The sequence below is a fragment of the Thermothielavioides terrestris genome, chromosome 1 (genome assembly GCF_000226115.1).
Source record: "Thermothielavioides terrestris NRRL 8126 chromosome 1, complete sequence".
NCBI classification, from domain to species: Eukaryota; Fungi; Ascomycota; class Sordariomycetes; order Sordariales; family Chaetomiaceae; genus Thermothielavioides; species Thermothielavioides terrestris.
In genome coordinates, this window is record NC_016457.1 from 5,911,110 (window position 1) to 5,938,890 (window position 27,781).

The 27,781-nt window shown below is 60.9% G+C and overlaps 13 protein-coding genes across 13 annotated transcripts; 7 read left to right on the forward strand and 6 right to left on the reverse strand.

Annotated features, from left to right (window-relative positions):
* Positions 1 to 542: 542 nt before the first annotated feature.
* On the forward strand, positions 543 to 1,127 carry THITE_2126153 (uncharacterized protein; the record flags this gene model as incomplete). The annotated part of the gene is made up of 3 exons (XM_003649971.1): positions 543 to 550; positions 642 to 807; positions 909 to 1,127. 3 exons carry the CDS (start codon positions 543 to 545, stop codon positions 1,125 to 1,127), a joined length of 393 nt encoding a protein of 130 aa, XP_003650019.1.
* Positions 1,112 to 2,078, forward strand: THITE_2109216 (uncharacterized protein). Its single transcript, XM_003649972.1, has one exon. It carries the CDS (start codon positions 1,669 to 1,671, stop codon positions 1,960 to 1,962), a length of 294 nt encoding a protein of 97 aa, XP_003650020.1. The 5' UTR covers positions 1,112 to 1,668; the 3' UTR covers positions 1,963 to 2,078.
* A 1,188-nt stretch (positions 2,079 to 3,266) lies between these two features.
* THITE_2109218 (uncharacterized protein) lies at positions 3,267 to 4,286 on the reverse strand. Its single transcript, XM_003649973.1, has 2 exons — positions 4,168 to 4,286; positions 3,267 to 4,102 (listed from the first exon to the last, which is right to left on the reverse strand). The coding sequence occupies exon 2, from the start codon at positions 3,948 to 3,950 to the stop codon at positions 3,429 to 3,431; it is 522 nt and encodes a 173-aa protein (XP_003650021.1). The 5' UTR covers positions 3,951 to 4,102; positions 4,168 to 4,286; the 3' UTR covers positions 3,267 to 3,428.
* A 367-nt stretch (positions 4,287 to 4,653) lies between these two features.
* Positions 4,654 to 8,203, forward strand: THITE_2109219 (uncharacterized protein). Its single transcript, XM_003649974.1, has one exon. The coding sequence runs from the start codon at positions 5,232 to 5,234 to the stop codon at positions 7,815 to 7,817; it is 2,586 nt and encodes an 861-aa protein (XP_003650022.1). The 5' UTR covers positions 4,654 to 5,231; the 3' UTR covers positions 7,818 to 8,203.
* THITE_2109220 (uncharacterized protein) lies at positions 8,203 to 10,453 on the reverse strand. Its single transcript, XM_003649975.1, has one exon. It carries the CDS (start codon positions 9,879 to 9,881, stop codon positions 8,589 to 8,591), a length of 1,293 nt encoding a protein of 430 aa, XP_003650023.1. The 5' UTR covers positions 9,882 to 10,453; the 3' UTR covers positions 8,203 to 8,588.
* An 898-nt stretch (positions 10,454 to 11,351) lies between these two features.
* Positions 11,352 to 13,237, reverse strand: THITE_2109221 (uncharacterized protein). Its single transcript, XM_003649976.1, has one exon. It carries the CDS (start codon positions 13,056 to 13,058, stop codon positions 11,427 to 11,429), a length of 1,632 nt encoding a protein of 543 aa, XP_003650024.1. The 5' UTR covers positions 13,059 to 13,237; the 3' UTR covers positions 11,352 to 11,426.
* A 507-nt stretch (positions 13,238 to 13,744) lies between these two features.
* On the reverse strand, positions 13,745 to 15,285 carry THITE_2109222 (uncharacterized protein). Its single transcript, XM_003649977.1, has 3 exons — positions 15,265 to 15,285; positions 14,904 to 15,205; positions 13,745 to 14,839 (listed from the first exon to the last, which is right to left on the reverse strand). The coding sequence occupies exons 2-3, from the start codon at positions 14,985 to 14,987 to the stop codon at positions 13,757 to 13,759; spliced, it is 1,167 nt and encodes a 388-aa protein (XP_003650025.1). The 5' UTR covers positions 14,988 to 15,205; positions 15,265 to 15,285; the 3' UTR covers positions 13,745 to 13,756.
* Positions 15,286 to 15,291: 6 nt separating this feature from the next.
* Positions 15,292 to 17,342, forward strand: THITE_2109223 (uncharacterized protein). Its single transcript, XM_003649978.1, has 2 exons — positions 15,292 to 15,581; positions 15,660 to 17,342. Exons 1-2 carry the CDS (start codon positions 15,459 to 15,461, stop codon positions 17,193 to 17,195), a joined length of 1,659 nt encoding a protein of 552 aa, XP_003650026.1. The 5' UTR covers positions 15,292 to 15,458; the 3' UTR covers positions 17,196 to 17,342.
* A 146-nt stretch (positions 17,343 to 17,488) lies between these two features.
* On the reverse strand, positions 17,489 to 18,533 carry THITE_2040656 (uncharacterized protein; the record flags this gene model as incomplete). Its single annotated transcript, XM_003649979.1, has 3 exons — positions 17,489 to 17,696; positions 17,766 to 18,376; positions 18,438 to 18,533. The coding sequence occupies 3 exons, from the start codon at positions 18,531 to 18,533 to the stop codon at positions 17,489 to 17,491; spliced, it is 915 nt and encodes a 304-aa protein (XP_003650027.1).
* A 1,235-nt stretch (positions 18,534 to 19,768) lies between these two features.
* THITE_2169528 (uncharacterized protein) lies at positions 19,769 to 21,532 on the forward strand. Its single transcript, XM_003649980.1, has one exon. It carries the CDS (start codon positions 20,129 to 20,131, stop codon positions 21,143 to 21,145), a length of 1,017 nt encoding a protein of 338 aa, XP_003650028.1. The 5' UTR covers positions 19,769 to 20,128; the 3' UTR covers positions 21,146 to 21,532.
* Positions 21,533 to 21,683: 151 nt separating this feature from the next.
* THITE_2074797 (uncharacterized protein) lies at positions 21,684 to 23,236 on the reverse strand (the record flags this gene model as incomplete). The annotated part of the gene is made up of 1 exon (XM_003649981.1): positions 21,684 to 23,236. Exon 1 carries the CDS (start codon positions 23,109 to 23,111, stop codon positions 21,684 to 21,686), a length of 1,428 nt encoding a protein of 475 aa, XP_003650029.1. The 5' UTR covers positions 23,112 to 23,236.
* A 952-nt stretch (positions 23,237 to 24,188) lies between these two features.
* Positions 24,189 to 26,060, forward strand: THITE_2109227 (uncharacterized protein). The gene has a single exon (XM_003649982.1). It carries the CDS (start codon positions 24,639 to 24,641, stop codon positions 26,028 to 26,030), a length of 1,392 nt encoding a protein of 463 aa, XP_003650030.1. The 5' UTR covers positions 24,189 to 24,638; the 3' UTR covers positions 26,031 to 26,060.
* A 297-nt stretch (positions 26,061 to 26,357) lies between these two features.
* Positions 26,358 to 27,468, forward strand: THITE_2109229 (uncharacterized protein). The gene has a single exon (XM_003649983.1). It carries the CDS (start codon positions 26,364 to 26,366, stop codon positions 26,940 to 26,942), a length of 579 nt encoding a protein of 192 aa, XP_003650031.1. The 5' UTR covers positions 26,358 to 26,363; the 3' UTR covers positions 26,943 to 27,468.
* The last annotated feature ends 313 nt before the right edge of the window (positions 27,469 to 27,781 follow it).

The window sequence follows — 27,781 nt, forward strand, 5'->3', positions numbered from 1 at the left end:
CTTTTAGAGCTTGTATTGACGCCGGTTCCTCACCCGGTGAATAGAACCGAGTCTTGCAGTCCCGGCCAGCTCTCAACTCGTACCGAGCGCCTCAAGTAACCCCCCCGGCCTGCAGTCAGCATGTTGACACGTTGTTGGATTCCTCGAAGTCAGTCACGCTTAGCTCTGGCTAGGACGCTCAAAATAAACAAGGAAGGTAGCGTCTATGGACTGTCCCTACCAACCTTGGAAGGCACCTCCCGTACCTCTGCAAGCCTTCTTGCCTTCCAAAGTTCGTCACACCTTCCGAAGCATCGCGCCTAGCCCTGGCACTTTCCACGCCGCGTTCCAATCTGTCTGATGCCAGGACCCTAATCCAAAGAATGTGCGGAAAGAACAAACGGGCATGGGCGGCCTATAACAACCTGGATATTCTGGTCTCGGACGGCCGGATTTCTTTCATCCCATTCCAACATCACAAACATAAGATGAAAAAATATTCGAAAACAAATCTTTGTCGTACAATCCGCGCGAGAAGAGAGCCATTTTCGAACTGTCTAGACATGCTTGTGTAAGTCGTGCCACAGCATCTGATATCTTTTTTTTTGTTAACCTCCTTGAATGTTCCTTTGGCCGCTTTGCTAACACTTCAATGCGGACAGTGGAAGAATTCGAATTCAACAGCCACCCAGGGGGCCTCGGCCCCTTCAGACGCCACCATCTCCCGCCCCCACCGGGGAGTCCACCGCGTCCTCCGGCCCCCGTCAGCCCTCGTGCCGGACCATCGGCCGCCGGTCGGCCTCCGACCCGTTCCCCGACCCGGAGCAAGTAAGTCACGCAGAAGCACAACCTAGCTCAATCCCCATCCCTCCGCCTGCCCCCAACGCCTGGTGCTGCCTCCCGACGCTAATAGCGGGTTTCCCTATAAGGGTACCGTCACCGTCGTGTCCGAGATGGGTGGGAGGGTCGAGGGACGGGAGGAGGCCGTCCGGCTGCTGGAGGAGCCGGACGGGGCGGCGGGTTGGCTCGGGGGACCGTGGTGGGCCCTGGTGGCTGGGCGGGGGTTGGTGGCCAGTCTGGAGGTGGGCTGGGGCTGCCTGGTGGTGGCTGTTGTGTTCGGCGTCGCGTGCGGCGCCCTGGTGTTTTAGGTGTGCCTCGGGGCGCGGCTTGCCCGCATAATCAGCGAGTACATATCTCAATTATTATTTCAAAATTAAATTCTGAGTATTTCTTTCTTTCTTTCTTTCTTCCTTCCTTCCTTTCTTTCTTTTTTCCCTTTTTTCGTTGCTTTTTGGCAACCGATTGGGAGTCTCCCTCCGGGTTGACTTCCTTGCTCGCGACGGGAATTCACATTATCAGCTTCCTTGTCTACCACCACCCGCTATCACTCTCTGAGTCGCTGTGATAGTATCCACCCCGCCCTAGCCCATCCCTTAGCAACTCCCGATCCCGTTGTCTTACCTCCCTCCGGATTTCTCTGTCCCTCGCCCGCTCCCTCGCCTCCCTCCGCACCCCCGCGTCCTCTCTACTCACCGCCACATACCGCACCCCAGGCACACCGCTGCTCATACCACCCAGCCTATCTCTTTGTCTCTCCCGCTCCCGCTCCCGCTCCCGCTCCCTACTCCTATCCCTCTCCCTCTCCCTCTCGCGCACCCTCACCCTCACCCACTCAGCACCGCCCAACCCATGCCCATCCCGATCGCCATACCCGTCCCGATCCCCGTAACCACCACCACCGCCACCGCCAACCATAAAAACCTCGCAATCCGCACAACACCCGGGCCACACCAGCCGCCTCAGCACCAAACACCTCTCACAAACCCCAACCGTAACCGTCCTCGGCGTCGGCGTACCACGCCCTCCCCGACTCCGACTTCGACTCCGACTCCGACTGCGACTGCGACTACGACTCCGACGACGCCGCCGGCGCCGGCCATCCAGATCTCTGGACGACGACCACCCGTCCGAGTCGGACGCTAGCTCAGACCGAGACCCTGGCGTCGAGGACAAGGACGAGGACGAGTCGGAGAGAGAAAGAGAGTCCGGCGAGCGGACGACCACCACGGCGCGCGGGGACCGGGGGTGGTAGTGGCGGCGGCGGCGGCGGCGCGACGGGGACCGGGACGGGGAGGGGGAGGGGGAGGAGCGGCGCCGGGTTGTTGTTGTTGTTGTTGTTGTGCGCAGGGCCGGGCGGAGGGGCAGGCGAGGGTGGGGCCCGGCGGGACCGGGTGGACCGGCGGCGCTGGTGAGAGGGGTCGGTGCTGGCGGTCTTGTTGTTGGGTGGTGGTGGGGTGGTGGTGGTGGTGGGAAAGGAGTAGGGGGTTCCAGAGGGTGCCGGGCGGTGGTGGTTGTTGTGCCGGGTGGAGGGGCGTATGGTGGCGGTGGGTAGGGGAGGGTGGTTCTTCTCCGTCTGTCGGCGGGGATCGGTTCCGGCGCCGCGGTGGGGAGGGGGGCCTGGTGGAAGTGCACGGGGCCGTAGTTGAAATTGATGTTGATGGGCCGGCTTGGGTGGCGTTCGATGATGTCGCTGGCGATGCGCACCTCGCCGGAGCTGTCGGGGATGCGGTCGTCCGGGCGGTGGTCACGGTCCTGGCGGGAGCGGTGAAGCCCGTGGGGGCTGCGGATGTGGGCCAGCGGGCGCGGGCGGCGCGGGTCGCGGATGTTTTCGGGGAATTCAAGCCCGTAACGCGCCATGTCGCCCCCTGCCGCCTTCTTCCGGTGGCCTCGGGCGCGGGGCGAGAGTCCGGCCTGCACGTCCAGACAATTTAAGAACTCGAGCTGGGATGCCCAGAGAGGCGGCGAAGTGGAGGATTAAAAGTGTGCCCGGGCAAACGTTCGGATTGAAGAATCCCAGCCCGACATAGCCCGGCGGGGCGTCAAACCCTGGCGCCCATTGCTTCACCCAGGCGCATATGCAAGCCCTTTACCCTTTCCTACCTGGAGAAGAGAGTATCCGCAACTTGTCCACTGTCCTGGGTGCGCAGGGAGGACGTTGGCGCGGACGACAGGCCAACAGCCCCCATTTCACATTCGCTCGCTCGCATCGGCAGGGCTCATGATAGGCTCCCAGCTCAGCCACTAACTCTGCGACCGTAAATGCGACCCTGTCACAGTGTGGTTGCGAGACCTGCTCGAGAATTTTCACCACAATCATGGCGGCTGTGGATTTTTGCAGACAGCACACACACACACACACGCATGGTATTATGTTGGCCCTCAACACACGCAATGTCTTTCCCTTACAAACTCTCAAAAAAAAAAAAAAAAAAAAAAAAAAAAAAAAAAAAAAAAAAAAAAAAAAAAAAAAAAAGGATAAGGAATGACGGACTTGATTGCTCCCTAAACTGACTACCCCGAAAGAAGAAACGCATCACTGCCTGCCAATCTCGTACACACCGATTCCATCCACTCAGCGTCCAACTCCAAGCGGTTCCTCGATCTTGCCATTACTGAATGGTGATCCTCTTGCCGCCCCTCTTCTCCGCCTTCGGCACGGTGATGTCGAGGACGCCGTCCTTGAACTTGGCCTGGACTTTGTCCTGGTCGACGGCGGCCGGGAAGGTAAAGACGCGCGAGAACTCGCCATAGGACCGCTCGCTCAGCCAGTACCGGGGCTTCTGCTCGCCGCCTTCGACACGCTTGGTCTCGGAGGTGCCCTCGAGCAGGGCCGGGTCGCCCTCGGTGCGCGAGTGCTCAGTGCGGCCGCGCACCACGAGGGTCTGGTCATCGGTGAACTCGATCTCGACGTTCTGGGGTGCCACGCCGGGCAGCTCGCCCTGCAGCACGTACTTGTTGTTGTGCTCGGCCAAGTCGAACCGGGGCGAGAAGGTGGCCACGCTCGTGCTGCCCTCGAATTTGCCCAGCTGCTGGGCGGCGTACCGGTCAAAGTCGTCCAGCATGCGGAACAGGGACGAGAAGCCGGGGGCGCCCGAGTGCGTGTGCGAGAAGCGCGGGTGCCACAGAGACATGTTGCGTCGGGTTGGTGTGGATGCGCTACGCGAGAGGAGTGACGGTTGCCTTAGTCGAAGGGCTGGAAGCGTTCTCGATGCTAGTCTCAGACTGCGCGATGCTTGCATTGCGTTGCTGAAGGAAACACAGTCGGGGAGCAGACGGGAAGGTCCTGCGGTTTATATCTTTGTTTGTCCCCGCCCAGCCGCATTCATCGCTTGGAACCGGCCTTCGTACATCGCGAGACGTTTCTGGGTCTTTCTGGGTGGGAGTGGTCACGTTGTTTGCATCACCCTCGCATCATCTGGTTGGTGCTGGAATCAGCGAATGATGTCACGGCCGTACCAGAATCTTCTCTGTGCGCCAGCGAAGCTGCTCGACATCAGGCCACGACAGCGACTCCAAATTGTTGAATTGGGAGTCTGATGACAATTGTCAAGCGGTTGACGGAAGGAGCGCCGGGGAAGAGAAACAGGTGACAGGTGATGATCGCATAATCTCCCATGGTGCCCGACCCGCTCAGCAGTGAGGTGGGCTGCCTCGAACTCGAGTTGGCAGCAGCAGCTGCTGCCAGGTGGAAAATTCTCGAAGGTGACTGTCCGCTAGCAGGCAGCAGCAGACGATAGGTGCCTGACTCATGGAAGGTTCTTCCGGCAATTCATGTCCGACCACTGAATCGCCACGCTCCACTGTTTCTGGGCCCCGGCCTGGCCCTCCGGGGCTGGCCATGATTTGTGCCGCTAGGAAACGCTAACTTCCGTTGTGCAGCCCGCAGCCAACCGACCAAGCCAGCCAATGACGGACATTTGTCAGGCATCTTACAGTGGGCGAGTGACATCACCGATCCCAGAGCGCAACCTGAGCCCGCACAGATCGAGCGGCCGGCACTGTCGAGAAAAGCAGAATCAGGATGGCGGTAGTCTTCTCTGGGAACATGTCGCCACCCACGCTGCGCCCGGCACTCTGCGAAGATGGAAATGAGCAGGCGCACAGCCCTGCTCCGGGGAACACCGCGCGCATCAATCAAGCTAGGCGCGATTCGGCGGCCGCCCCAGTACACTGTTCGCCGCCGACAGAATCTCGCCAAACGCGCAACCCACGCTGCAATTCGCCCGGTCGCCCTACAACTACCTTCCCGTTCCTCCCATCGAGTCGCCGAGCTGGCTTGACTGCCTGGAACCGCCGATCGATTCCGGGTTCGAAAGACCCGCGGCGAGACTCTGCAGCGGGCGAACCCCAACTCGACATACACATACATACACAAGGGGGGATCGCCACAAGAGTCCCCGACCAACCCGACCATGCAAGGAGATTCGAGCCATTCAAGCCGCGCCGAGCCTCCTTCTACCGCCGGTGGTCCCGCCAGTCTGGCCAGTCCCGACATTGGCCTCATTTTCGACCTCGCGCCCGTCGCCTTGCTCATCCTCACGCCCGGCCGGCGCATCACGAGGGCCTCGTCCCACCTCCTGGCCGAGTGGCGCGTGGCCGCCCATAGCTGCGTGGGCCAACAGCTCCTCTCCTTCGTCGAGAAGCAGCTGCAGCCCCCCCGACCCGACCACCTCGCCCACTTGACCTCCGCCATCGACGACGCCATTGCCGCCCGAGCCGAGCGCACCAGCAGGCCCATCAATGCCAGGCACGCCGTCTCCTGGAAGGCCCGCGTCGTCCCCGTCTTCAACGGCGACGAGCTGCTGTCCGTCGCCCTGGAGTGGCACCAGGGCCCGCCCGTGCATCTGGAGGACGAGCTGGTGCAGCCGGGCCTCTCGGCCCACGAGGCCTTCCAAATATTCGTGCAAGCCGTGAAGGACTATGCCATCTTCCTCCTCGACACCAAGGGCATCGTCGTGACCTGGAATACCGGCGCCGAGCTGCTCAAGGGCTACACGCGGGACGACATCGTCGGCAAGCACTTCTCCGTCTTCTACGGCCAGGAGGATCTCGACATCAAGAAGCCCGAGATGGAGCTCGAGATGTGCCTGCGCCAGGGCCGCGTCGAGGACGAGGGCTGGCGATACAGGAAGGACGGCAGCCGCTTCTGGGCCAACGTGACCATCACGGCCGTCTACCAGAACGGCGTGCACGTCGGCTTCGGCAAGGTCACACGCGATCTCACGGAGCGCAAGTCGGCCGAGTCGCGCCTCATTGCCGCCTACGAGGAGAGCGAGAGGCTCAAGTCGGACTTCCTGGCCAACATGAGCCACGAGATCCGCACGCCCATGCACGGCATGCTGTCGGCCTGCACCCTGCTGCTCGACACCCCGCTGTCGCCGAGCCAGCGCGACATCGTCACCATCATGGACGAGTCCGGCCAGGTGCTGCTGCAGGTCATCAACGACATTCTCGACTACTCCAAGCTCACGTCCGGCAGCTTCACGATGCACTCCGACATCGTCGGCATCACGAGCATCGTCACGTCGGTCGTCCGCAGCGCGCAGGCTGGCCTGCCGCCGTCTGTGCACTTCGAGCTCTTCCTGTCGCCGGACCTGCCCCGGTCCGTCCAGGGCGACCCCTTGCGCTACCGCCAGATCCTGCAGAACATTGTGAGCAACGCTGTCAAGTTCACCGACAAGGGCACCATCCGGGTCTGCGCCTCGGTGAAGGAGGAGGACGAGACCAGCTCCACGATCCTCACCGAGGTGACCGACACGGGCATCGGCGTGCCCGAGCACGCGACGTCCAACCTCTTCATGCCCTTCACCCAGTTCGACGCGACCACCACCAAGCAGTACAAGGGTACCGGCTTGGGTTTGTCGATCGCGAAGTCGCTCGCCGAGCTGATGGGCGGCAGGATTGGGTACCGGCCCAATCCGGACCGCCAGGGCAGCGTCTTCTGGTTCACCGCGCGGTTCAACAAGATCAAGAACATGGAGCAGGTTAAGAGCACGAAGGAGGACGATCGAGTGGGCTGGCCGCTGCCAGATGCCCACGTCGAGAGCCTCGTGGAGGAGCTCCGGATGGTGTCGTCGACCAAGAGCCTGCTGGTGGTCGAGGACAACCTGATCAACCAGAAGGTCATGCTTGGCATGCTGCGGTCCATCGGCTTCAGGAACATCTCGCTGGCGTCCAACGGCATCGAGGCGGTCCGTATGGTGCGCGGCAGGCCCGCAGCATATGATGTAGTACTCATGGACGTCAACATGCCCATTATGGACGGCCACGAGGCGACCAGGCACATCCGTGCGGGTGGCATCCTCGTGCCCATCGTGGCCATGACGGCCTACGCGCTGAAGGGCGACAGGGAGCGGTGCATCGAGCACGGCATGAACGATTACATCGCCAAGCCGGTCAACAAGCAGCGGCTGATCATGGTGCTAGCCAAGTGGCTGCTGCGGAAGACGAACTATCGGAAAAACTTTGAGGAACGCATCTCTGAGCTGACGCGGTACGAGGAGGTCACCGCGCGCGAGATGCTTGGGAGCGACCAGCCGGCGAAAGCCGATGCGGACGGGGCGGTGCCTGCAGTCTCTGGTCTGGGTCCGGGTCCAGTTCCAGTTCCGCCGATCAAGGCGGCGGCGAGGGCGGAGGAGCCCGGGGAAGCAGCGGGCGCAGTTTTGCCGACTGCCTTGCCGGCTGCCGAGGGGCCGCAGAAGCTGATGCCGCAAGATGACGAGGTGCAACAACCCCATGAGGAGAAGGCCGATGCGCCCCCGTCAACACCAAGCCTTAGCGGCCGTGCCAGCAGTGATACCCGAGAGTCTGCCAGCACAACGGACGCTTCCGAAGTCAGCGAGATGGGAACAGAGCAGCCTTTGGTCACCGTGCTGCCAGGCAGCAAGGGCGACGCGACGGCGGATGTTCGTGAGCTTCCCCAACACCCCTCGCCGACCGGGGAGCATCAGATATTGCTGTTAGGCGGCAGGGATGGCGAGCCGCAGACTGGCACATGATTCACGGGACACCGCAGATTACTGAAGTGGTGCAAAGCCTCCACACCAACCTACCCCACCACACTCAGAAGCAAGTGCGTGAGATGTGCCCGCAAGGAAGGTCGTCTCCGTCTGGGTAGACGAAGGAGGTGTACGTCGAGTGATGGGAACGATGTCTCCTCAACAGGCAGACATACGGTTCAGATGTGTCTAGTGGTGGCGTGGCGCCACGACATCTCACAACAAGAGCTCAAGAGCTCGCAGCCCCGTCGTCTGGGCAGACGTAGTATAACAAGAGGAGGGACTCAACAGCCCTCCAGAAGAAGGAAAACCACCGTTGTGGTGCGTCTGTCTTCGTGTGTGATGGCTGTGTCTTGATGCTTGAAGACATGCTTGAAGAGAGAGAAGATCGGCCGCAGGCCACTTATTCATTTACATCTGATCAGAGAGCCAAGCTCTTAGAAATGAATGCAACGAATCGAAATGCAAAGAAAAATGGGTGATCGAATCGGCCGAGGAGCCGGTCAGGGAGGGCGTATTCAAGCAGAAGGTTGTGGACTATCTGCCGGCCATAACACAACGATTGGAGTGTCAGTGCAGTCAGGCGGAAACAGTCGGCATTCACAGGCAGCTAGCTGCTCCGTAGCTGCCTGACGCCTCTGATTACGATCTCAAGCTGCCAGGTTCGCGCAACTTTCCCGGCCCAAACGCCAGTTGGAATTCAGCGCGGCTTGAGCCAACCCGTCTGGTCTGCGTCTGTCTGCATCTTTACTACTGCCCCCAGACCCGTCCCTACAGCCGCGCCTTGACTGTGTCCAGCTCCGCCACCACCTGCCCGTACCTGTCGTAGGCGTCCTTCTCGGCGTCAAAGTTCAGCAGCCACGGCTCCCGGATCAGGTGGAGCATCTCCGGGTTCTTCCACACCTTGGTCCAGTCGGCCTTGTGCCAGCGCTCCCTCGTCTTGGGGCCCATGGCCTGGGCGCGGTGCACGCGCTCGTACCGCAGCCTCTCGTACGCGCGCAGCGCCCTGGGGATGTCGCGCCGCCCGCTCAGCTCCAGGCAGGTCGCCAGCACCACGCCGTCCTCGATCGACTGGCTGGCCCCCTGGATGGACGTGGGCAGGAACGGGTGGGCGGCGTCGCCGATCAGGGCGATGCGCCCCCGCGGCGAGATGAAGGTCGGCAGCGGGTCGCGGTACACGAGCTTGTGGTCGATCAGCCGGCCGTCGGGGGTCGCCTTGACCAGCTCCCGCACGACGGGGCACCAGCCGTCGAGATAGCGGAGCGCCTCCTCGGGCTTGCCGGGGAACTGCCAGCTCTCCTCGATGTTGCCGTCGTCGATGTGCGTGAACACCCAGTTGACCTCGGACCCGTTCTTGATGCTCGACGCGAGGAAGTGGATGTCGGGCCCGATGAACCCCTGGTGCGTATCGCCGTTGACGACCAGGTGGCGCAGCACCGGGTTGTCGCGGATCCGGTCGGCCGGGAACCAGGCGCGGTACACGGCGTAGCCGGACGACTTGGGGTTCTCGTCGAAGCCGAGCACGATCTTGCGCCCCCGCGACCGCACGCCCTCGGCGGCGATGACCACGTCGCCGGCGATGCGCTCGCCCTTGACCACCACGCCGGCCTGGGGGGGGTCGTCGGTCTCGAAGTAGTCCTCGACGCGGCAGCCCAGGCGGATGTCGATGCCGCGCGCCACGGCGTGGCGGTAGATGATGTTGTGCAGCTGGCCGCGGTGGCCGTTGATGCGCCGGCCCCAGGCCCTCTCGTGGGCGAACGACTGGCGGGTCACGAAGCGGCCCTGGTGGTGGTGCAGGTCGAGCCACGAGGTCTGGCGCGCGATGGCCTCCATGGCGTCCACCACGCCCGGCCAGCGCTCGAACGCGCGGGACCCGTTCGGGTCGAAGCTGATGATGTCGCCGATGCGCATCAGCTCGTCCACGTCGTCGGCCTTCTCGAACAGCGTCACCGAGTGGCCCTTGCGGTCGCACTCGATGGCCGCCGCGAGGCCCGCGAAGCCCGCCCCGACGACCAGCACCTTGATGCCAGACGGCGGGAGCCGCGGGAAGTCGTCGCCTGACATTCTGTCCGGTCCGTGTGCCGTGCGGTGTTGAGCGTCGTTGGACGATTGCAGACGGACGGAGGTGGGATCAGGTGTGTAAGACGCGACCTTGTTAACGAGAAGGGGGGGTCGCGGTCCTTGTTTTAGCCCCGACGGCAATTGGGCCTCGCACCGCGCTCCGTCGAGCCATGGTTAACTCCCGTCGGCGCAGACCGCTATTCCGTGCCAAATTCCAAGCAACATGTGGGTTCTCCAATCTGAGCGAACTGCCGACCCCGCTCCGAGCCGTTGGGTCGGGGCCCGGGGTCATGGCCGGGGCTGGTCTCCGTCTTGTGTTCACTGCTCAGTTGTGGATTGGACAGCGAGCTAGCTAACAGAGCAGCGAGATGTCGTTTCTTGGCTACGCCATAGGACCCGTGGTAGTTTTGGAGACCATTGTCCTGCGCTTCGGTCAAGATAAGAGTCTATGTCATGGAGAGATGCTGGCTTATGCGTGTGGACAAACGTGAAGGTCGTAGCGGGCGTGTGAAGAACACATGTGCTTTTCGCATATCATGCAGCTCCCGATGTCGCGATCCGCTGGCTCATCGCAAGTGCCCATGCTGCACTGACGAAGACCCGGATTTCCAGAGCTAAGCGCAAACAAGCACGGCAGAGAGACGAGAGATGGTTGCTTATGTTGAACGGTCGAAGCCCTCGAGCAGTTGACAGCATAGTTGATTGCTGAGTGTGGACTGTGGAATGAAAACATCTGCTGCGATATGTGGGCGCCCGCTACGGGATCCAAGAAGCTGGTTGTCGGCTCCGGTTCTTGACCAGGCCAAACCGCCAGCAACCAACCAACAACATTGCCCGCCGTTTGCAATTGTTACAAGAAGCACCTCCCCGTTCCGGTTCTCCGTCAAGCGGCATCACCAGTTGACAAGACTGTATCTGATTTGCTTGATTACGGAAGCGAAGCACGCATGACCGAGACAGAAAATGGGGTAGATAATAGTTGTCGTGATGGAGAACTACACGGTTACGTCCCCGTCATTGACATAGACTTGAGGTTAAGGACGCCACGTAGTTCCCAAAACGCCGAACGAGGGTTCCTAGTTGTCGCTGTATAAGGCTCCGCCACCGAGGGCTCCTACAACTCCAGCTCCTCCATCATCGCCGTCAGCGACGACGGCAGCGGCGGCGGCGAGGAGATGGGCGCCACCTCGCCATATCAAGAATGGAAGGAAGCAGCATTGGCTGGGTTCATAAAACAGGAAGCGCAATTTCAGGCCTTGATGATAGATGACCAGGCAAGGAGGGAAAGGAGAGTCTCAGTACGTTATTTGACCACCACGGCCACGACTACCAAGCCAGCTCTGCAACTCGCAGGAAAACATGAAATCCCGTGCCTAAACCCAAGACTGCCTCTCTAATCTGCCTCTAGCGGTGCTACCGCAGTGTGTGACATGAAGCAATGCATGCAAAGGACATGACATGAGAAAAGGGGTATCACAGGAAACGCCGTCGCCCCCATCTACCCATGCATAAACCCCGTTACCATCGTCAAAAAGTGTAGGGAACCGTCTAGTACCAAGCCAACTTCTTACCCGCCTCGATACTGTCCACGATCGTGCACTTCTCGGTCTGGCACACCTTCCTCCTATCCAGCCACTTCGCCTTGGGGCCCAGAGGGCCCATGACGTAGTGATACTCCCCAAAGAGCCTCCACTGGCGCTGGTCGCTCAGCGGGTAGACGTCGTCGCCCCAGTACCCTTCGTAGTGGAACCACGAGGTGGGCAGGTCGGGGTTCGACGCCGCAGGCACGAGGCTGGTCCGTTCCTGAACCGTGCTGTTCTGGGCCTCGTCTCGGTCGACCTCGTAGTCATACCAGTACGCGTAGTTGTTCAGCGCAGGATCCCACAGCGGGCCCTTGTCGGTGATGTCCTTAAGCAGCTTGAACGGCAGCACGTAGGGGTGCATCCCGGGCGATGCGTACATGGCGTGGCTGCCAACGGCCGAGTAGATGACGGGCCGTGCCGGCTTTCCGTTCTTCTGCGCTCGCTTCTCGAGCGCCTTCCAGAGATAGGCTTTGCCGCCGGCGTGCTCACTCATGAACAGGGCACGAGGCACGCCGCGCTGGAAGCGCACCATGCAATGCTCCCAGTCGCCCACGTGATTTCCAAACCGGATCTTGAGCACCGTCTGGCCGAGATTGTAGCTATAAAAGAAAAACCAAAACGCATCCAGGATGTCGGCTCCTTTGTCGACCAGGATGAGAACGGCCGGCGCTTTGGAGTAGCCGCTGACGTCGGGCTTGTTAGACTCGGAAGCGCTGCCGACGATGGGGTGCTGCACGTCCTGTGGAAACTGCCTCCGCCGAAGGCCGCGGTGCCTGTCGGATGACTCTCTCGGCGGGACTATGCGGTGTGGAGGGTGGTCTCTGTCGGCATCCCACCAGGTGGTGTCGTCTCCGGGCTGTTGAGGTGGGTCGCGCTCCCCATCGTCCCCGCCGTCTCCGCCGTCTGGCTCCTCGTCATCAAAGGGAGTGGGAATCCCGGTGCGACTATGGAGCCAGTCGGGTCTCTGTTCCACGTCGTCGTAGCTGGTCAAGAAGACAGTGCCGTTCTTGCCGTTGAGAGACCCCAAGTTCCCGAGATCCAGAGGCTCACTTGCATTGACCGGGAAGCCGCCTTCGTAGGGAGCAAGGTGGCGGATGTACTCGGCAATGTCGGCGGGCCAGAAGTGCTCATCGGAATAGAGATGGACGAGCGGCGCATGGTCGAGCACGTAGTCTGGCACTTTTTCCAGAATCCGAGCACCGCTGTTGCTAGTTGCTCGGAAGCCGCGATTCGAGTTCTTCTTTTCCGGGGCCATCTCCCAGTCGCTGACGCCGGACTTCTCGACGAAGGTCCAATACGCGGTCAACCCCAAAGCCAGCGACTTCAGTTCCGCCATGGCCGACGGCCCTCCGTTGTCCGGGAGCGCCGGCGCATCCCATCGAATGTGCAGCACGCCGCACAGGCTGAGCCAGCGACATGCCTGGCGATCGAACCAGTTTGGCGACGTATCCACCCAGTGCTTGTCTCGCTCGCTCTCGGCGGCATCGGGCGGAGTCGGATTGAGAAGGCGTGGCAGAAGCCAGATGAGGAAGACGAGGACGGCGACGAAGCAGGTGGCGAGGGTCGCCCGGCGCAGGCTGTAGGCGATAACCGACATGTCGCGAACCGACAGAGTCGTGGCGCCGGTTTCAACGGCCTTCGGAGCGCCGGAGTGGCGATCACGCAAGTCTGCGGACGCTGTTTCTGAGATATTTATCCTGCCGTGGTTCTCGCTGGTTGTTTGGCGGCGGTTCAGCGGTCCCTGGAGTCGGGCATTCGAGCGGGCGGCGAGGAGCCGTGGACGGTGGACGGCGGAGTCGTAGGACAAAGGGAGAGAGTTGTGAGTTGGCGCAGTTGCCTGGTGGCGGAAAAGAGAGGGTGCAGGGTCGCCTGTACGGAGAACAGGTGGAATGAAACGAAGCCGAATCTAGACCCTCAGGAGATGGGGCGTAGAGGAGGAAAATGATAAAGTTCGATGTCGGGAGCGGGCAGGAACTGGGATCTCCGGTCTTGCCGCTCTCAAGACAACCTGGAATGCAGGTGTCAGGCACGGAGCACGGGGCATCGTGCATGTGTCAGCGAAGCAAGTACCGGTACCCCGCCAACCCCGCCTCAACTGACCGAGCGCGAGGTTCCCACTACTGATGCGGTGGGATCATGCAGGCGGATGTGCGCCCCGCCAACCGTGCAGATTCCGGCGAATGACAGGCCCAGCAGAGCCCACCTGGGCCTTTCCGTGGGTTCCGAACTGCCGATGACGGCCTGCAGTGCAGCACCTCGGGATGGCCGGTGACGGCGGACAGTGGCGGCACACACTCAACCATTTTGAGCATCCGCATCGAGATTTTCGCCCCAACGGGCGGGGGTCGGGACAGAGCTGCCAGCAGCCCGGCTCGCTCGCGTCGCAAACCGCGATATGGCGCCCGAATCGCGCCGGATAAGGGCGGCCCGTCTCGCTCGTCGCGGCCACCCTCTTCGCCCGCCTGTCCGCGGCACGTAGTTCCGCTCGGGCGATGCCAGCCCCAGTTCTCTTTCCTCCCGCCTCTTGTCGCGCCACCTGACATTCCGCGCATAGTCGATCTTGAGCTTTCTCCGGCGACGCTCCTCCTCCTCGTCCTCCACCATCAGTTTGTTCTGTCTCGTCTCGAGCGGCTGGATCGTGACCTCGTCCGTCTCGCCGCGCTTGCGCTTCAGCGCTATCAGGTCCTCGAGGAAGTGTGCCTGAGGCTGCCGCTGGCCCGTTTTATCGCCGCCGATGTGGACGTAGATGCCTCCGTTTTTCCTGTATCGCTCGGGAATGTCCTCCTCGGAATATCCGTATCCCAAGAATATCCTGTCGGACAAGCCGTCTTGGTCCTTTGGCAACAACGTCGCCTCTTGGAAATTGATTCTCGTCGCGCTCGCCGCAATGAGGTCCATGTTCTGGGGAAGGTGCCGAAGAGCCGGCAGCGGCGCGTCGTCGTCGTGCGGTGTAAATATCATTTCCGTGCCGATGTTCTCCGCCCATGTGCCGCGGAACACATGGTTGCGGTACGATATGATCGGCTCCTTGGAATGAAGCTCCAAAATCTGGATCTGATCGGCCGGCTTGTCGCTGGCCTGCCCGTCCAGCTGCCCATCCTTCTCATTGCCTTGCTGCAGCAGTGGGTCAATTGGCGGGTCGAGCGCCGGCGGTTGCGGCAGGCCTAGCGTATCGAGGTCTACCTCCTCGCGCTCGGGAGGCTCTCCGTCGTCGGCCTCTTTGTCGTCGAGAAGGTCCGGATTCGAGGTCTTGGGCTCGGGCGCATTGAAGAGAGGGTTGTACCAGACTCGGTAGCCTGTTCGCGTGCTGTGCACGACATCGTCGGTCCGTCTCTCGAGGAAGTCGCGGACTGATAAGTCTAGCGTGAGGTAGTACGTCTTCGCAATGGGTCAGCGGCGGGAAAACAATATACCTGGAAAGCAAATGAGTGCATCGCCATACCTCGGTTTCCGTCGTGGAATACTCGTATTCCCACTCGTCATCGTCATCGTCAACTGGCGCGTGTCGCGGGGAGGCATGCTCCATGGCGAGTGACAATCGAATGCAATGCGACCTTGTCTCTCGATGTGCTTTTTGACCTTGAACCGTCCGGTCTGGGATCAAAAGACCAATTGCTTCGTCGAGAAGTGAAAGCGCATGCAGGCTTTTAAAGCATGTGCTCGTGGTCAGGAGTTTGAAATGGCAAGACGGGAAGCTGACGCGCTAGGCCAGATGATGAGCTGCAAATCTTCCAGTAGCGTTCGCTACCTCCGGTAATTAGCAGCGGGGTCCCATGTCACTCCTGGATGGCGGGGTAGGTTACCTAGTCGATAGAGCGCCCCTGCCTGCCCCGCCATTCGATAAACAGCCCACCGCGGAAGATTTTCGGACGGCTAACTTGTAGAGCAGCGATTGACTCATCTTGTCCTTCCCTGGAGCCGTCTCGCTCTCACCAAACATTTCTTGGGTGATCTTGCGTGATCTTGCGTATCTCGACGGCAGGCAAGCACCGCCAGCATGCCCAAGGTTCACCTCCTCGACTACGTCGCCGGCAACGTGCGCAGCCTCGTCAATGCCATCGAGAAGATTGGCTACGAGGTTGAGTGGATCCGGTCGCCAGAGGAGGTCGCAAATGCGGAGGTACGCACCATCGACTTCGCTGAAGGATAGCTGCCGTTGATGCCAAGCGCGGCGAGCTGATTGGGCTCGCAACCTCAGAAACTTGTCCTCCCGGGCGTCGGCCACTTCGGCCACTGCCTGTCCCAGCTCTCGTCCGCCGGCTACCTCCCCGCCCTCCGCGCCCACATCGACGCCGGCAAGCCGTTCATGGGCATATGCGTCGGTCTGCAGGCCCTCTTCACCACGTCCGCCGAGGATCCCGACTGCCCAGGCCTTGGCCTGATCCCCGGGGCCCTGGACCGATTCGACGACGCCTCTAAGTCCGTCCCGCACATCGGCTGGAACAACGCGTTGTGTCCGACGAACCCCACGCTCTACGGCCTGCGCCCAGACTCGAAGTACTACTATGTGCACTCGTACAAGTACCCGTACAAGAAGGGCGAGCTAGAGCAACTTGGCTGGGCCGTCGCAACCGGCACGTATGGAACAGAGACCTTCGTCGGCGCAGTGGCCAAGGGGAACGTCTTCGCGACGCAGTTCCACCCCGAGAAGAGCGGTGTTGCCGGGTTGAGGGTCATCCGCGCGTTTCTGGACGGGTCGGGAGCCAAGGCCCTCGCCGAGAGCGCGCCTCAGGTGTTAAACGGCACAGCGGACGAGATGATCGCGCGGGAAGGGCTGACCAGACGGGTGATCGCGTGTCTAGACGTCCGCACGAACGACCAGGGCGACCTGGTGGTGACGAAGGGCGATCAGTACGACGTGCGAGAGAAGTCTGCCGACCGGTCCGTGCGAAATCTGGGCAAGCCGGTGGAGATGGCGAAGAAGTACTACGAGCAAGGCGCGGATGAGGTCACCTTCTTGAACATCACGTCGTTCCGCGACTGCCCGGTGGCCGATCTTCCCATGTTGGAGATTCTGCGCAGGACGTCAGAGACGGTGTTTGTGCCCCTGACGATCGGCGGCGGCATCCGCGACACGTTGGACGTCGACGGGACCAAGGTGTCTGCCTTGGAAATCGCAACCATGTACTTCAAGAGCGGAGCCGACAAGGTCTCGATCGGCAGCGACGCGGTGCTCGCTGCGGAGGAGTATTACCGGGGCGGCAAGGTGCTGTACGGGAACACAGCCATCGAACAGATCAGCAAGGCATATGGCAACCAGGCCGTGGTTGTGAGCGTGGATCCGAAGAGGGTGTACGTCCCGAAGCAGGACGCCACGCGCCATGCCACTATCAAGACGGAGTTCCCCGGGCCGAAGGGGGAGGGGTACTGCTGGTACGCGTGTACCATCAAGGGCGGGCGCGAGACGAGAGACTTGGACGTCGTGGAGCTCACGCAGGCAGTCGAGGCGATGGGCGCCGGGGAGATTCTCCTCAACTGCATCGACAAGGACGGCACAAACAGCGGTTTCGACCTGGAACTGATCCGGCAGGTCAAGGAAGCCATCAGGATACCGGTGATTGCCAGCAGCGGTGCCGGGAACCCCGGGCACTTCCTCGAGGTCTTCCAGGAGACAACGACAGATGCGGCCCTGGGGGCTGGCATGTTCCACAGGGGTGAGTACATGGTGCAGCAAGTGAAAGACCACCTGGCCGACAATGGATTGGCGGTCAGGAAGTTCGAGGGCGATCTATGAGGCACAGTTGCACGTACAGGCGGGAACATTCTTGATATATAGACTTTGCTGTAGATACCAAACCGATTTCCATGCTAACCCAGGTACCCATGACGGACCGGAGACCTTCACATAAAATGAGAAGGATGCAGCAACTCTTGCCATGGCCGTGCTGGAATGAAAAGATGAGAACCGCTTGCAAACTTGAGTGAGGTACGTGCCAAAACCAGAGAGACCAACCATAGTAACCGCTATCACATGTCGCAAAAGAAGGAAAAACCAAAAAGGCAAGACCAGCAATGGGCCTGTCACGCCTACACCTCCATGCCCATGAATAACCACCGACTGCTGACGAGGTCAAACCCAGACGACCAGAAGTCCAGCGTGGTCAAGGAGAAGTTAGCCCATTGAAGACCCTTGATCAAGGCTTTGCTTTCCTCCTCGGGCATCGAGCGCTCGATGCAGATGACCATGTGCGTGCACCCGAGAGCGCTCTCGGCGAGCTCGATCAGAGCGACGACCCTGATGTGCGATGTTTGGTTAGCGTAAATTTTTAGGGATAGCACAAGGCGGGAGGGAGGGAGAACGTACGCCTGCCTCAAGTCGCGAGTGATGGAGTGCGCGTCAAAGAAGACGAACATGGACTTGGTGCCTCGGCTCGAGTCGTCGGCGACAAAGCCGCGGAAGCTGGATCCGCCGGCGTAGTCCCATATTTCCAGCCAGCCGAGGACGGTGCCGCGGCCCATCTCGCTACGATAAGCCATCACGGTGTCACCCGTGATGGGGTAGTCGTCGGGCGGCGTCAGCTGCTCGTTGCGCCGGACGGCAGACGTGAGGCCGATGCGGCCGTTGCTGCTGTTGTTGTTGTGGTTATTGTTGTTGTTATACACACTGGCCAGGCCGGAGCCGTGCAGCGCCGCGTTCCTCTCACCCAGAAACATGGCGCGCAGCGTCTCACAGAAGAACCTCTCACATTCTTCCCTGATGCGCAGTGCTGCCCCCCCTCGACGGCGGTGCCAGGCACTGTCGGCGTGAGCCGTAGTGCCGGCGGCGGCGCGACCGACGTTGTTGCTGGCGCTAGATGATGATGACCTCGCCTTGGGGGTCAGCGCCAGCTGGTTGGTCGTCGTGAGGGCCGCGAGGGGGGGGCTTGATGGCGGCGATGGAAGTCCCGTCGAAGGGACCTCAGGAATACCACTCGGCTCCTGCGAGCCCGGTAGTGCAGTAGTGCAGGCCCTTCAGCGAGGCCGTGGCCGACTCGACAAGATAGCAGCTGGCGAGGATATCGGCCCGGCGGGCAACGCCCTCGCCATGACTACTACTACTGGAATTGGATTTCGGTGATTTGATGGGCGCCATTGCTGCAGGATGCCAGGTTGTTCGTTGGGAAACTAGGTGGAGTGATTTCACGATCGGATCGTTCGGCGCAGGTCAACAAGGCGGGCGATGAGCAAAGCGATCGACGCTATTTCAATTCGTGTGATTTGTTCGCCTGCAGACTTGTTGAGAATTGTTTACTCGACTGGTTTGATGCGAGCAGCAAGTGGGATGCTCTGGACTTTGACTTGTACCGTTAGGTGCAGCGCAGCGGCAGGTTGGGTTGGAGAACTGGAAGATTCGACGGAGCATGGAAGTCAAGGAAGCAAAAATCAAGTGGGCAAATCAAGAATCCCCACAAAAGCGGGTCCCTTCGCTGGCGGAGCATCACGTGGTCACAAAGCGGGGCAGTTTCCCAGCAGCCAAGGCCATGGCGCGTCTCGAGCTCTTGAGTGGTCAGACAAACGGCACCACGTTGCCGTTCGACAGGCAAGGAATTTCAACTGCTCGACAGGATGGACGCTGCTCCGTACTCGCCCTCATATTCCGCAGGCAGTAGTGTACCACCCGGGACACTGGTGCATTCCATGGAATGCAGCTCAACGTGCCTGGAAAGTGATTACTGCGAGCACAAGTGGTATGGTACAAGCAAAACACTTGACAACCTAGGCTTCCATTGTAATCCTCAGTGAGGTACCGTAGGTTAATTCACAAACTTTACACAGCACAAAATCGAAAAGCCCAAACGTTCCATGGCCCACGTAGTCCTTTCTCTACCTCGCCTTCTGGCAGCAGATTTGCGGTAAATATTACCCCTAGCCACATGAAGCTAGCACAGTAAGGTACTGACTCGGCCGCTGCCACAGCAGGTTCGCAACCATGAGGTGGTGCTCTGGATCCCTCCATGTATCATTGTTCTCGGGCCCCGGGCGACGTCTCGGGCCGATGTGGCCTAACCTCCTCCTGCCAGCCGGTCCGTCGATCATCATCGGGTTTACCTCTTCGGCGTGCAAGGCCACACAGAGCAACCCGCGGCCGCGAAACAGGCCGAATTCGAATGAGATTCTGAATGAGACGCTGCTCGGCATTTGAGCTGCATTTGAGCGCCGTTGATTGGACATGGCCCGGCAGTTGGAGCAGGGATGTCCCGCACCGTGTGCGATTTAACCATGCTCCGGAAGGTCTCGACAATCGATAAGTGGGAACAATGCGGGGAGTGTCAGGTGGCCCAGCTCTTCACTTGCAAGTTGCAAGTTGAGGTCTTGTCATTGCGTCAGGACTCCGGATGAGCTTCGCAAAACCTCCGGTCCAATGATTTCTCGACTTGTCTGGCCGTCTGGCCCGTCTCCCAACCAAATCCGGGAGCGGTAGACATGCGCCCGCCCTTCGCATCACACATGAAGCCGCGGGGTGCTCACTAACACCCACGACGTGTGTCTGTGTGAACTCCCGAACATTCCGAACCCACACAACACAATCATCAGCTGAGCTCCCGCGCTGGCGGGCAGCGCGACTCGGTGTTTCGGACATCATTGTGTTCTTCCACTCCCCGAACTCTCGGACCTGCCAAATTCTCGTTGCATCGCCCCCCGCCTGAAACATTCTTCCCGCCCCAGCATCATCCCAAGGGAACCATCATGATCGGAAAGCTCATATCTCGACGGCAGACAAGCACGTCCGCCTCCTCAGACGGCCACCGCCGGCCCTCCTTCCCCACATTCCTGCTCCCCTCGTTCCGCATCCCCTTGCCCGGGTGGCGCGTGCCTGAGCCTCCCTCCTCCTCCTCACCACCACCAAGCGCCAGCGCCGTGCCCTCCCTCTCCAGCTCCCCCACCTCCCCGACCTCACCCCCCGCGGGACCACGGGAGGACCCGCTCGGCGGCGGTCACCGGCGCCGGCGCCGCCTCTCCAGCATCCCCAGCGCCGCCGGCGGCGCCGCCTCCGCCACGCTCCGCTGCCGCGGCTGCTCCGCCGACCTCGCCTTCCTCGCGCAGATCGTCTCCAAGGCCTTCACCGGCCGCCACGGCCCGGCCTACCTGGTCTCGCCGCCGCCGGCGCAGGCGACGCCGTCCTGCCCGCGCTGGCCGCGCAACAACAACACCACCAACCGCGCGACGACAGCGACAGCGCCAACAACGCCGGACCTAGTCAACGTGCGAGTCGGCCGCCCGGAGACCCGCCGGCTGACGACGGGCGAGCACGTGGTGGCGGACATCCGGTGCGCCGGGTGCGGCGCGGCGGTCGGGTGGAAGTACCTGGCGGCGGCGGACGCGGCGCAGGAGTACAAGGTCGGCAAGTTCGTGCTCGAGGCGCGGCGGGTGGTCGGGTACCACCAGTGGGAGGACGTGCCGGTGCGCGAGCGCGAGCGCGTGCGCGTGCGCGGAGGGGGAGTGGAGGATGGGGATGGCGAGGCGGTTGTGCCGGGCGGAGTGGAGGAGGAGGAGGAGGAAGTGTACGGTAGTGAGCAGCTCTTCTTCGGTGGCGGGGCGGCTGGAGATGAGCTGGACGGAGAGGAGGACGTGGTCGTCTTCGACTCGGAGGACGAGGAGGAGTGCGAGGACATGTTTGCCGGGGTGTGGGATGCCAAGGAGGTCGCGCGGCGGAGGCAGAGCAGGGTGTACAGCATGAGCTTGGAACACGAGGATTCTGCTTGATGGCTTTTTTTCTTGGTTGGCTGGGGAACTCATTTGCTGGTCGGTTTCGGAGGTTTTGTTTACGGCAAGTTGCCGCCGTCGCTTGGTGGCAAGGCTTCAGTTTTCCCTGTGCGATGGCAGCGGGGAGCCGAGGTCGTCTGGTTAGGGGACATTCGTGGGGACCGTGTCTTACGGCTCCGGGACGGCGTACTGAGATATGGAACAGGGCATCAGACTGCACAGACAGCGCGGCATAGGGAATATCGATACCCCGGGGATACGGGCAGGGGACCATGGAAACAGGCAATCATGGCAGGCTAATGCATGGGATTCGCACATACTCCTTTCTTTCAACAACGGGCGGGAATTTTAGTGACGAGCAAATCTCGCCCATGTTCCCTCTGGTTGACCAGATCTGTGCGCTTCCTTGCCGCTCTGTTGCAGGCAGTGGGCTATAGGCATAGTGTACAGGCAGGGGCGGTCGTTATGCACCCCTGCTTCGCGCTGGTGGCCACAACTATCCCATGGAATCTCTAGCCAGGATCCTTCCTTCCTCTGCCTAGTTCATGGGCTCCTCGGCCACGTAGTGCAGATAGGCGCCCAGGAGCTTGATACCCTCGATGTAGTTCCGCTTGTCGAGCTTCTCGTTGATGGAGTGGGCGCCGTCGGTCGAGCTGCCCATGGGCAGGAGCAGCACGTTCTTGCCGGTCGCCTGCTCGAAGGTGAGCGTGACCGGGATGCTGCCGCCCTCACGGGTGAAGTCGGGCTTGACGCCCCAGACGCGCTCCGTGGCCTTGGCCGCGGCGCTGAAGTTCCAGTGCTTGGGGCTGGCGACCCACCACTTGCCGGTGTGCTGGGCGTACACCTTCATGCTGTTCTTGGAGCCAAGCTTCTTGAAGACGTCCTCCACGTATCGGTACACGGCCTCGTTGGTCTTGTCGATGTCCATGTTGGGCACCGTCCGGATCGAGAACTTGCCGATCACCTTGGCGGGGATGACCGTCTTGGCGCCAGGCGCAGAGAAGGCGCCCTCGATGCCGTGAAGCGAGAGGGACGGTTGCCGCCACCGGGCCATGAGGGTGCGCTTCTTGTCGTCAAAGATGGTCGTCTTGCTGCCGAGAGACTCGTGCAGCGTCTCCATGGTGAAGGAGATGTCGTCATAGAGGCCCTCCTCTTCGGCAGTGACGGGGGCTACTTGCTCCGCGATGCCGGGAATCAAGATGTTGCCGTTGGTATCGACGAGCGAGCTCATGATGCGCACCAGGTCCGTCATGGGCTCCTGCGCAGTGCCGCCGAATACGCCGCTGTGCAGGTCGGCACCCGGGCCCCAAACCTCGACGCTGTAGTAGTTGCAGCCGCGCAAACCGTATGTCAGGCAAGGACGCTCGGTGCCGAGCCAGTAGTTGTCGCTGATGCAGACGGCGTCCGCATCGGCAAAGAACTTCTTGGCCTCGGCGTTGATGAGGTCGTCGAGCCCTTCTGACCCGTACTCCTCCATGCCCTCGAAGCACATGAGCAGGTTGACGGGGAACTCGATGCCGGCGGACTTGTGCGCCTCGATAGCGTTCAGCCAGCCCAGCACGGGTCCCTTGTCGTCGGTCGAACCGCGGCCGCACATGCGGCCATCGGGCATGATGGTCAGCTCGAACGGCTCCGTGTCCCAGCCGTCGGTCTTCTGGGCGGGCTGGACGTCGTAGTGGCCGTAGACGAGGATGGTGCGCTTGTTCTTGTCGTTCCCGTACCGGGCGAGCACGACGGGCGGCAGGTCGAGGTCGGTGCCGGGCTGCTTGCCGAGCGGGCGCAGCTCGACGTGGGCGCCGAGCTTGGTCAGCTCGTCGGCGAGGAACTGGCCCATGCGGACGACATCGGGGCGGCGGGCGGCTTCGGACGAGACGGAGGGGATGGCCACGGCCTGGCGCAGGCGCTCAATGAAGGCGTCCGACAGGGCGTCGACCTGCTGGAAGTAGCTGTCGAGTTGCGGTGCCATTTTGCGGGCTTGGTGGGCGCGGATGGCGTCGGTCAGGTACGAGCGGGACCGTGCAACTGCTGTCGGCGGCGGCTGGCTGGCGGGGGTCGGGCGGTGGGCTGGGCAGCGATTGACAGGCAGTGGCCGTCTCAACAAGCAACGCAGGGTGTTGCTCGAGGAGGAAATGAACTTGGGTGAGAGGAAGAGCGGGGTGCGGGGCATTGAGGATGGAGGCCGAGGATGACGCGCATGCACCAAGCAAATCTCGACTTTAAAAGGACAAACCGGATTCTTTAGAATGACAAACCTCCCTGTCCGGGCCGTACACGCACCACCAAGTTTCTGCAGTGAGCATCACCAAGACACCCAGTTGATATGTCGCCACACAAGCAGACGCCACAAGGCACCCAGGCGCTGAAAATGGTGGGTTGGGGTAGGTTGTTTTTTCTAAGGTGCGGTGGCCGAGCCAGGAGAAACAGGTATGTACACTAGGTATCCGTACCTGGTACCGTAAATACCAGGTACTGTACCCCACCAATACCAGGTATGTTCCTTCCTTCCAATGGTCCATACAAGGAAGCGAGGAAGGAAGAAGCAGTTCATTGACCAGGCAGATCCTGGAGTTTTCTTTGTAAAGATCAACAATTCAAGTTAGTACTTACCTAGGGTTGGGTTAACGGTTAGAACAGTTTCTTTTTTCCTTTTTCTTTTTTTCTTTTCTTTTCTTTTTTTTTGGGGGGGGGGGGGGGGGGGGAGGGGTCGGTCGTCGGCTACAGTAGGCTGCGGGTGGCGATGGCTTCGGCCTCGGCCTATCAAGCTTCGCTTCACCACTTTCTGGTTCGTAGCACAGTCAGATGTCTTGTCCTTCTAAAGAATTGGGTTGTCATTTCAAAGAAGTCGATGCAACAAGGTATCTTCCATCTGCACCATTTGCACAATTGACAGGGCTGTCGACGCTCTCATTGGACCAGCCCCCTGCCGGCCCCCAAATAAGCGCCCGAGTTAGCCGCCAGGAAGCAGTTGACGATGCATGCACAGTGCCGTCGCGCATGCTCCAGACTCGCTCGCTGCCGGATTCTGAAGCGCACTTCATGAGGCTGATACTTAGCGGCCTGGCGCCCTCACGACCGGGGACGTGATGTCGTGGAGCCGACCATGGCGGGGTCAGAGACGCCGAGAAGTCTTCCTGGCGCTTGCCCTTGCACTTAACATCCCCCCTCGCGCACATGGGACTTCCCGTTTCCAGTAGTGTTTACTCGACAGCATGCTTCCGTCTTTTGCCAGACAGCGTTGACCTGAGCCCCACGCAGAGCAGGGCGGTGTCTCAGGACTGCGGTGCTGTACCCGCTGCCCCAGGAAGAGGGGGAGAAGCCCATCGCGGCATCGCCAGGGTGTGATATATGGTGACTGCCCACCGGTGCCGGGTGCGGTCGCAGAGTCCCTCGCTCATTTTCCGGACCTCCTCCTCGCGTTGGCCCAAGGTTGCTCCCACGATCTTCTCGACTTGACCAACGGAGATCGGTCGTGCCAGGCTGACCGCTAGCCTCCATGGCTCGGTCCCCGCCCCCTGCCGCGATCAACGTTCCCATGGCGGCCTTGACGGCGTCCACAACGGCATCCAAGCATTCGTCAGACCTGCCTCTCAGGAGCTACCCATCGCCACCAGAGTCCATCGCTGATCCTGGTCCCGGTAGACGAGCAACTTCCAGCCTCCCCGCGCCGCCGCCAGACACACCGAGCTCCATTGTTGCCGAGTATGGTGACGGCACTCGGGATAAAGTCCCGTCCGCCGCGGTGATAGCTGAGGGCGTCGTCAAGGCGTACTCCCGATCGCGGTCCCGGTCGGGAGCCTCGAGCCAAGGGCACGGGAGGGTCAGGGGTGCTTCTCGCAGCAGCACCCCGACACCGAGGAGATCTCCTTCGGAAGACAGGTCAAGGTCGCTCCAGCGAAAAGAGCCCCAACGCAGAGAACCGAGCCCGGCAACTCAAGCTTTGAACGACAAAGTCCAGAGATTTCTCAACTCCATGAGCCCATCCAATGATGCGGAGGAGCTTGTGAAGGAGAACCGCAGCTTGCACCAACGCATCGCCGCGCTGCAGCGGACCGAACGGGACCTGCTCAACGACAACCAGGACCTCGCCCGCAGGCTGTCCGCCGCTCAGAAGCGCCACGACGCCCAGCGGCAGAAATGGAAGGAGGCGCTGCTGAACAGGGAGAAGGTCTTCGAAGCCCGCATCAAGGATCTCGAGTCCCGGCTGGCCCGGCAGGAGGAAGAGCTCTTGCGAGTCGCCCTCGATCGGTCCCAGGAAACCGCCTTGAGCGACGCCGCCATTGCCGCCTGGCTTGCATCCAGAGCATCGTCCTGGCGCCAGTGGGTGGATGACTTCGCCCACCGCGACCCGAACCGCATCCACTCCGGCCTCCATCCTCTTCAGCTACGCGAGCTTTGCGACGGCGTCAAGCACTTCGTTCGCCTCACTGATAGCGGGGAGCTCCCGGAAGACCTGCTGACACCTGCCGGCAGTGATGGCCTTCGTGCCGCAAAGCTCCTGCTGCATGGGATGCTGGCCAACTTCATCATGTCGGAAACCCTGGCCTCTCCGTTTTGGGTATTTGACGTCGTCTCCCCGGACGCTCTGGACCTGGAGAGTCCCAGCATGCCGCGCCTCAACTCCCTGTCACCTGTCGGGTTCCGCATGGACCTGGCCATGTGGAATTCCAGCGTTTCTCTGCCGCGTGATGTCCGGTCCCCTCTTCCTCTTGATGGCCGTGGCGAATGGCCGCCTGGCCGAACTTCAGGAGACGCGCAAGCTTCCGAGGCTGGTCACGTCGGTACAGCCACTGAATCTCTCTCCTGGTCCGCCGGCCGGTCTGTTGGACCAAAACCTGCCTTCCAGGCAAGCCATGGAACGCTTATACCAAGTCATGCTGAATGGTAGGCCTTCTGCCTTCTCTCTCCGTCTCTATCCGTGCACAACCTCTCCCACGCTGGTGAGCCAGTGGCTGACAATCCAATTCCCTCTCCAGTCCGCAGCGGCAACGATCACGCAAATTCGTGGCGCAGTTCCATAATGAAGACATTCTGCGAAGGCGGCATGAGCGCAGACCTCGACAACACTTTTCTTACCGAGGATGCTCGTCTTCTTGCCGAGGCCAGGCTCAGATTTGCAGGGAGACTCAAGGATAGCTTCCTCAGAGGCCCCGCCCGGTTCCTGCTCCAGGACCAAGATGCCGCCGGCATCGAGAAGCTGGAGCGCCGGCTGGTCCAGGAAATGGACGCCGCCCTGCGCTTCTCGTGCCAGCTGTGGTGCCGGCGCGATCCCCCCTGGGTCAAGGGCCTGCGCGAGCTCGGAATCACAACCTTCGACGCCTCCCGCCACGACATCGAGCTGTGTCAGGCTCAGGCGCCACTGTACGCACAGCTATCCCCGCGTGCCTCTGACGAAAGGGATGCGCCCCCAAGTTCCTATGACGGTCGCCCGGTCATCATGGTCGTCCAGCCCTCCTTTGGTGTGTGCACAAGCACCGCAAACAGGAAATCACCCAACGACGACGCTACAGTCTGGGCCAAAGCGAGTGTCCTGGTCGCGGCACCGCGGCCTGTAAAGGAACCCGCATCTGTACCGGACGCAGCAGCTGCGCAGGACGCAACTTCTCCAGACTCGGCGTCGATCAGGGCTTTCGTCGGGACACCCACTTCCGCCGTCGCTCCTCCGGTTCCGCCCAAAGACCCCAAGGAGCAGGCGGTGACCCTGCTGCCTAGCGTCGCCTTTGGTGCCTCACCGCGCTCGGCGCCGAGACAGTCGCCGAGTTCGTCAATGCCACATGTCGAGCCGCTGAGGGTTTCGTAGGACACGGTGATGACCCGAACATCCCAGGCGCAGGCAAAAGTGGCGTTTACCCTTTGGTCCAGAGGACAAGCTGGGCGTTCATGGAGGACCCGATTTTGTCATGACATCCGCACTGACAGCAGTTAGCAGATTCCGTGTCCAGTCAATCCTCAGTTCCTGTGTCGTGTATTCCTGCTTTCCGTTTCTTCTGTACAATAATGAGACAAATGAGTCCATCTAATGCGGCAAATTTGCAGTTGACTGTCCAGGACGTGGTGCCTATGACACCCCGCTGCGCCGCTCCGGGAGAGAGCTGCAGCAATTCACCATTGAATACCACGTTTGTCAAACTCGCGTTAAGCTCGGCGTCGGCTAGTTCCAAAGGCACACAGATGTACTGGCCATATCACGATAGCGACATTACGACAAACCCGAGAATTGCGCCCAACGGACTATCGTTCGCCCCTCCAGCGCTGATGCCAGATTTACTTAAGAATAGGTAATCATCTGCCACAGTCCGTGTCATCTAGCTACCCATCTCATGATACAGCTCTGTCTTGCATGGAGTATCCTTCCCATACTTGATAGATTCAGGAAACGAAGGCGGCTGTAGGTGGTCTGGCCTGCTGAGAACCTACAGACCTGGTCCGGGTGATACCTGGTAAATTTACGTCCTTCAAAATGATTGCGGGAGGCTCAGACGGTTGGGAGAGCGGCCAGTCGCGCTGGCTTGGGGAGTTCGTTGGGGTGACCAGCTCATGAAGAAGCTGGCCAGGGGATGGATGGTCCGGCCTGTTCACAACGGTACTGTAGAACCTAGGATGTAGAACCTAGGTTCTCGCAGGCCCGGATGACTGCGC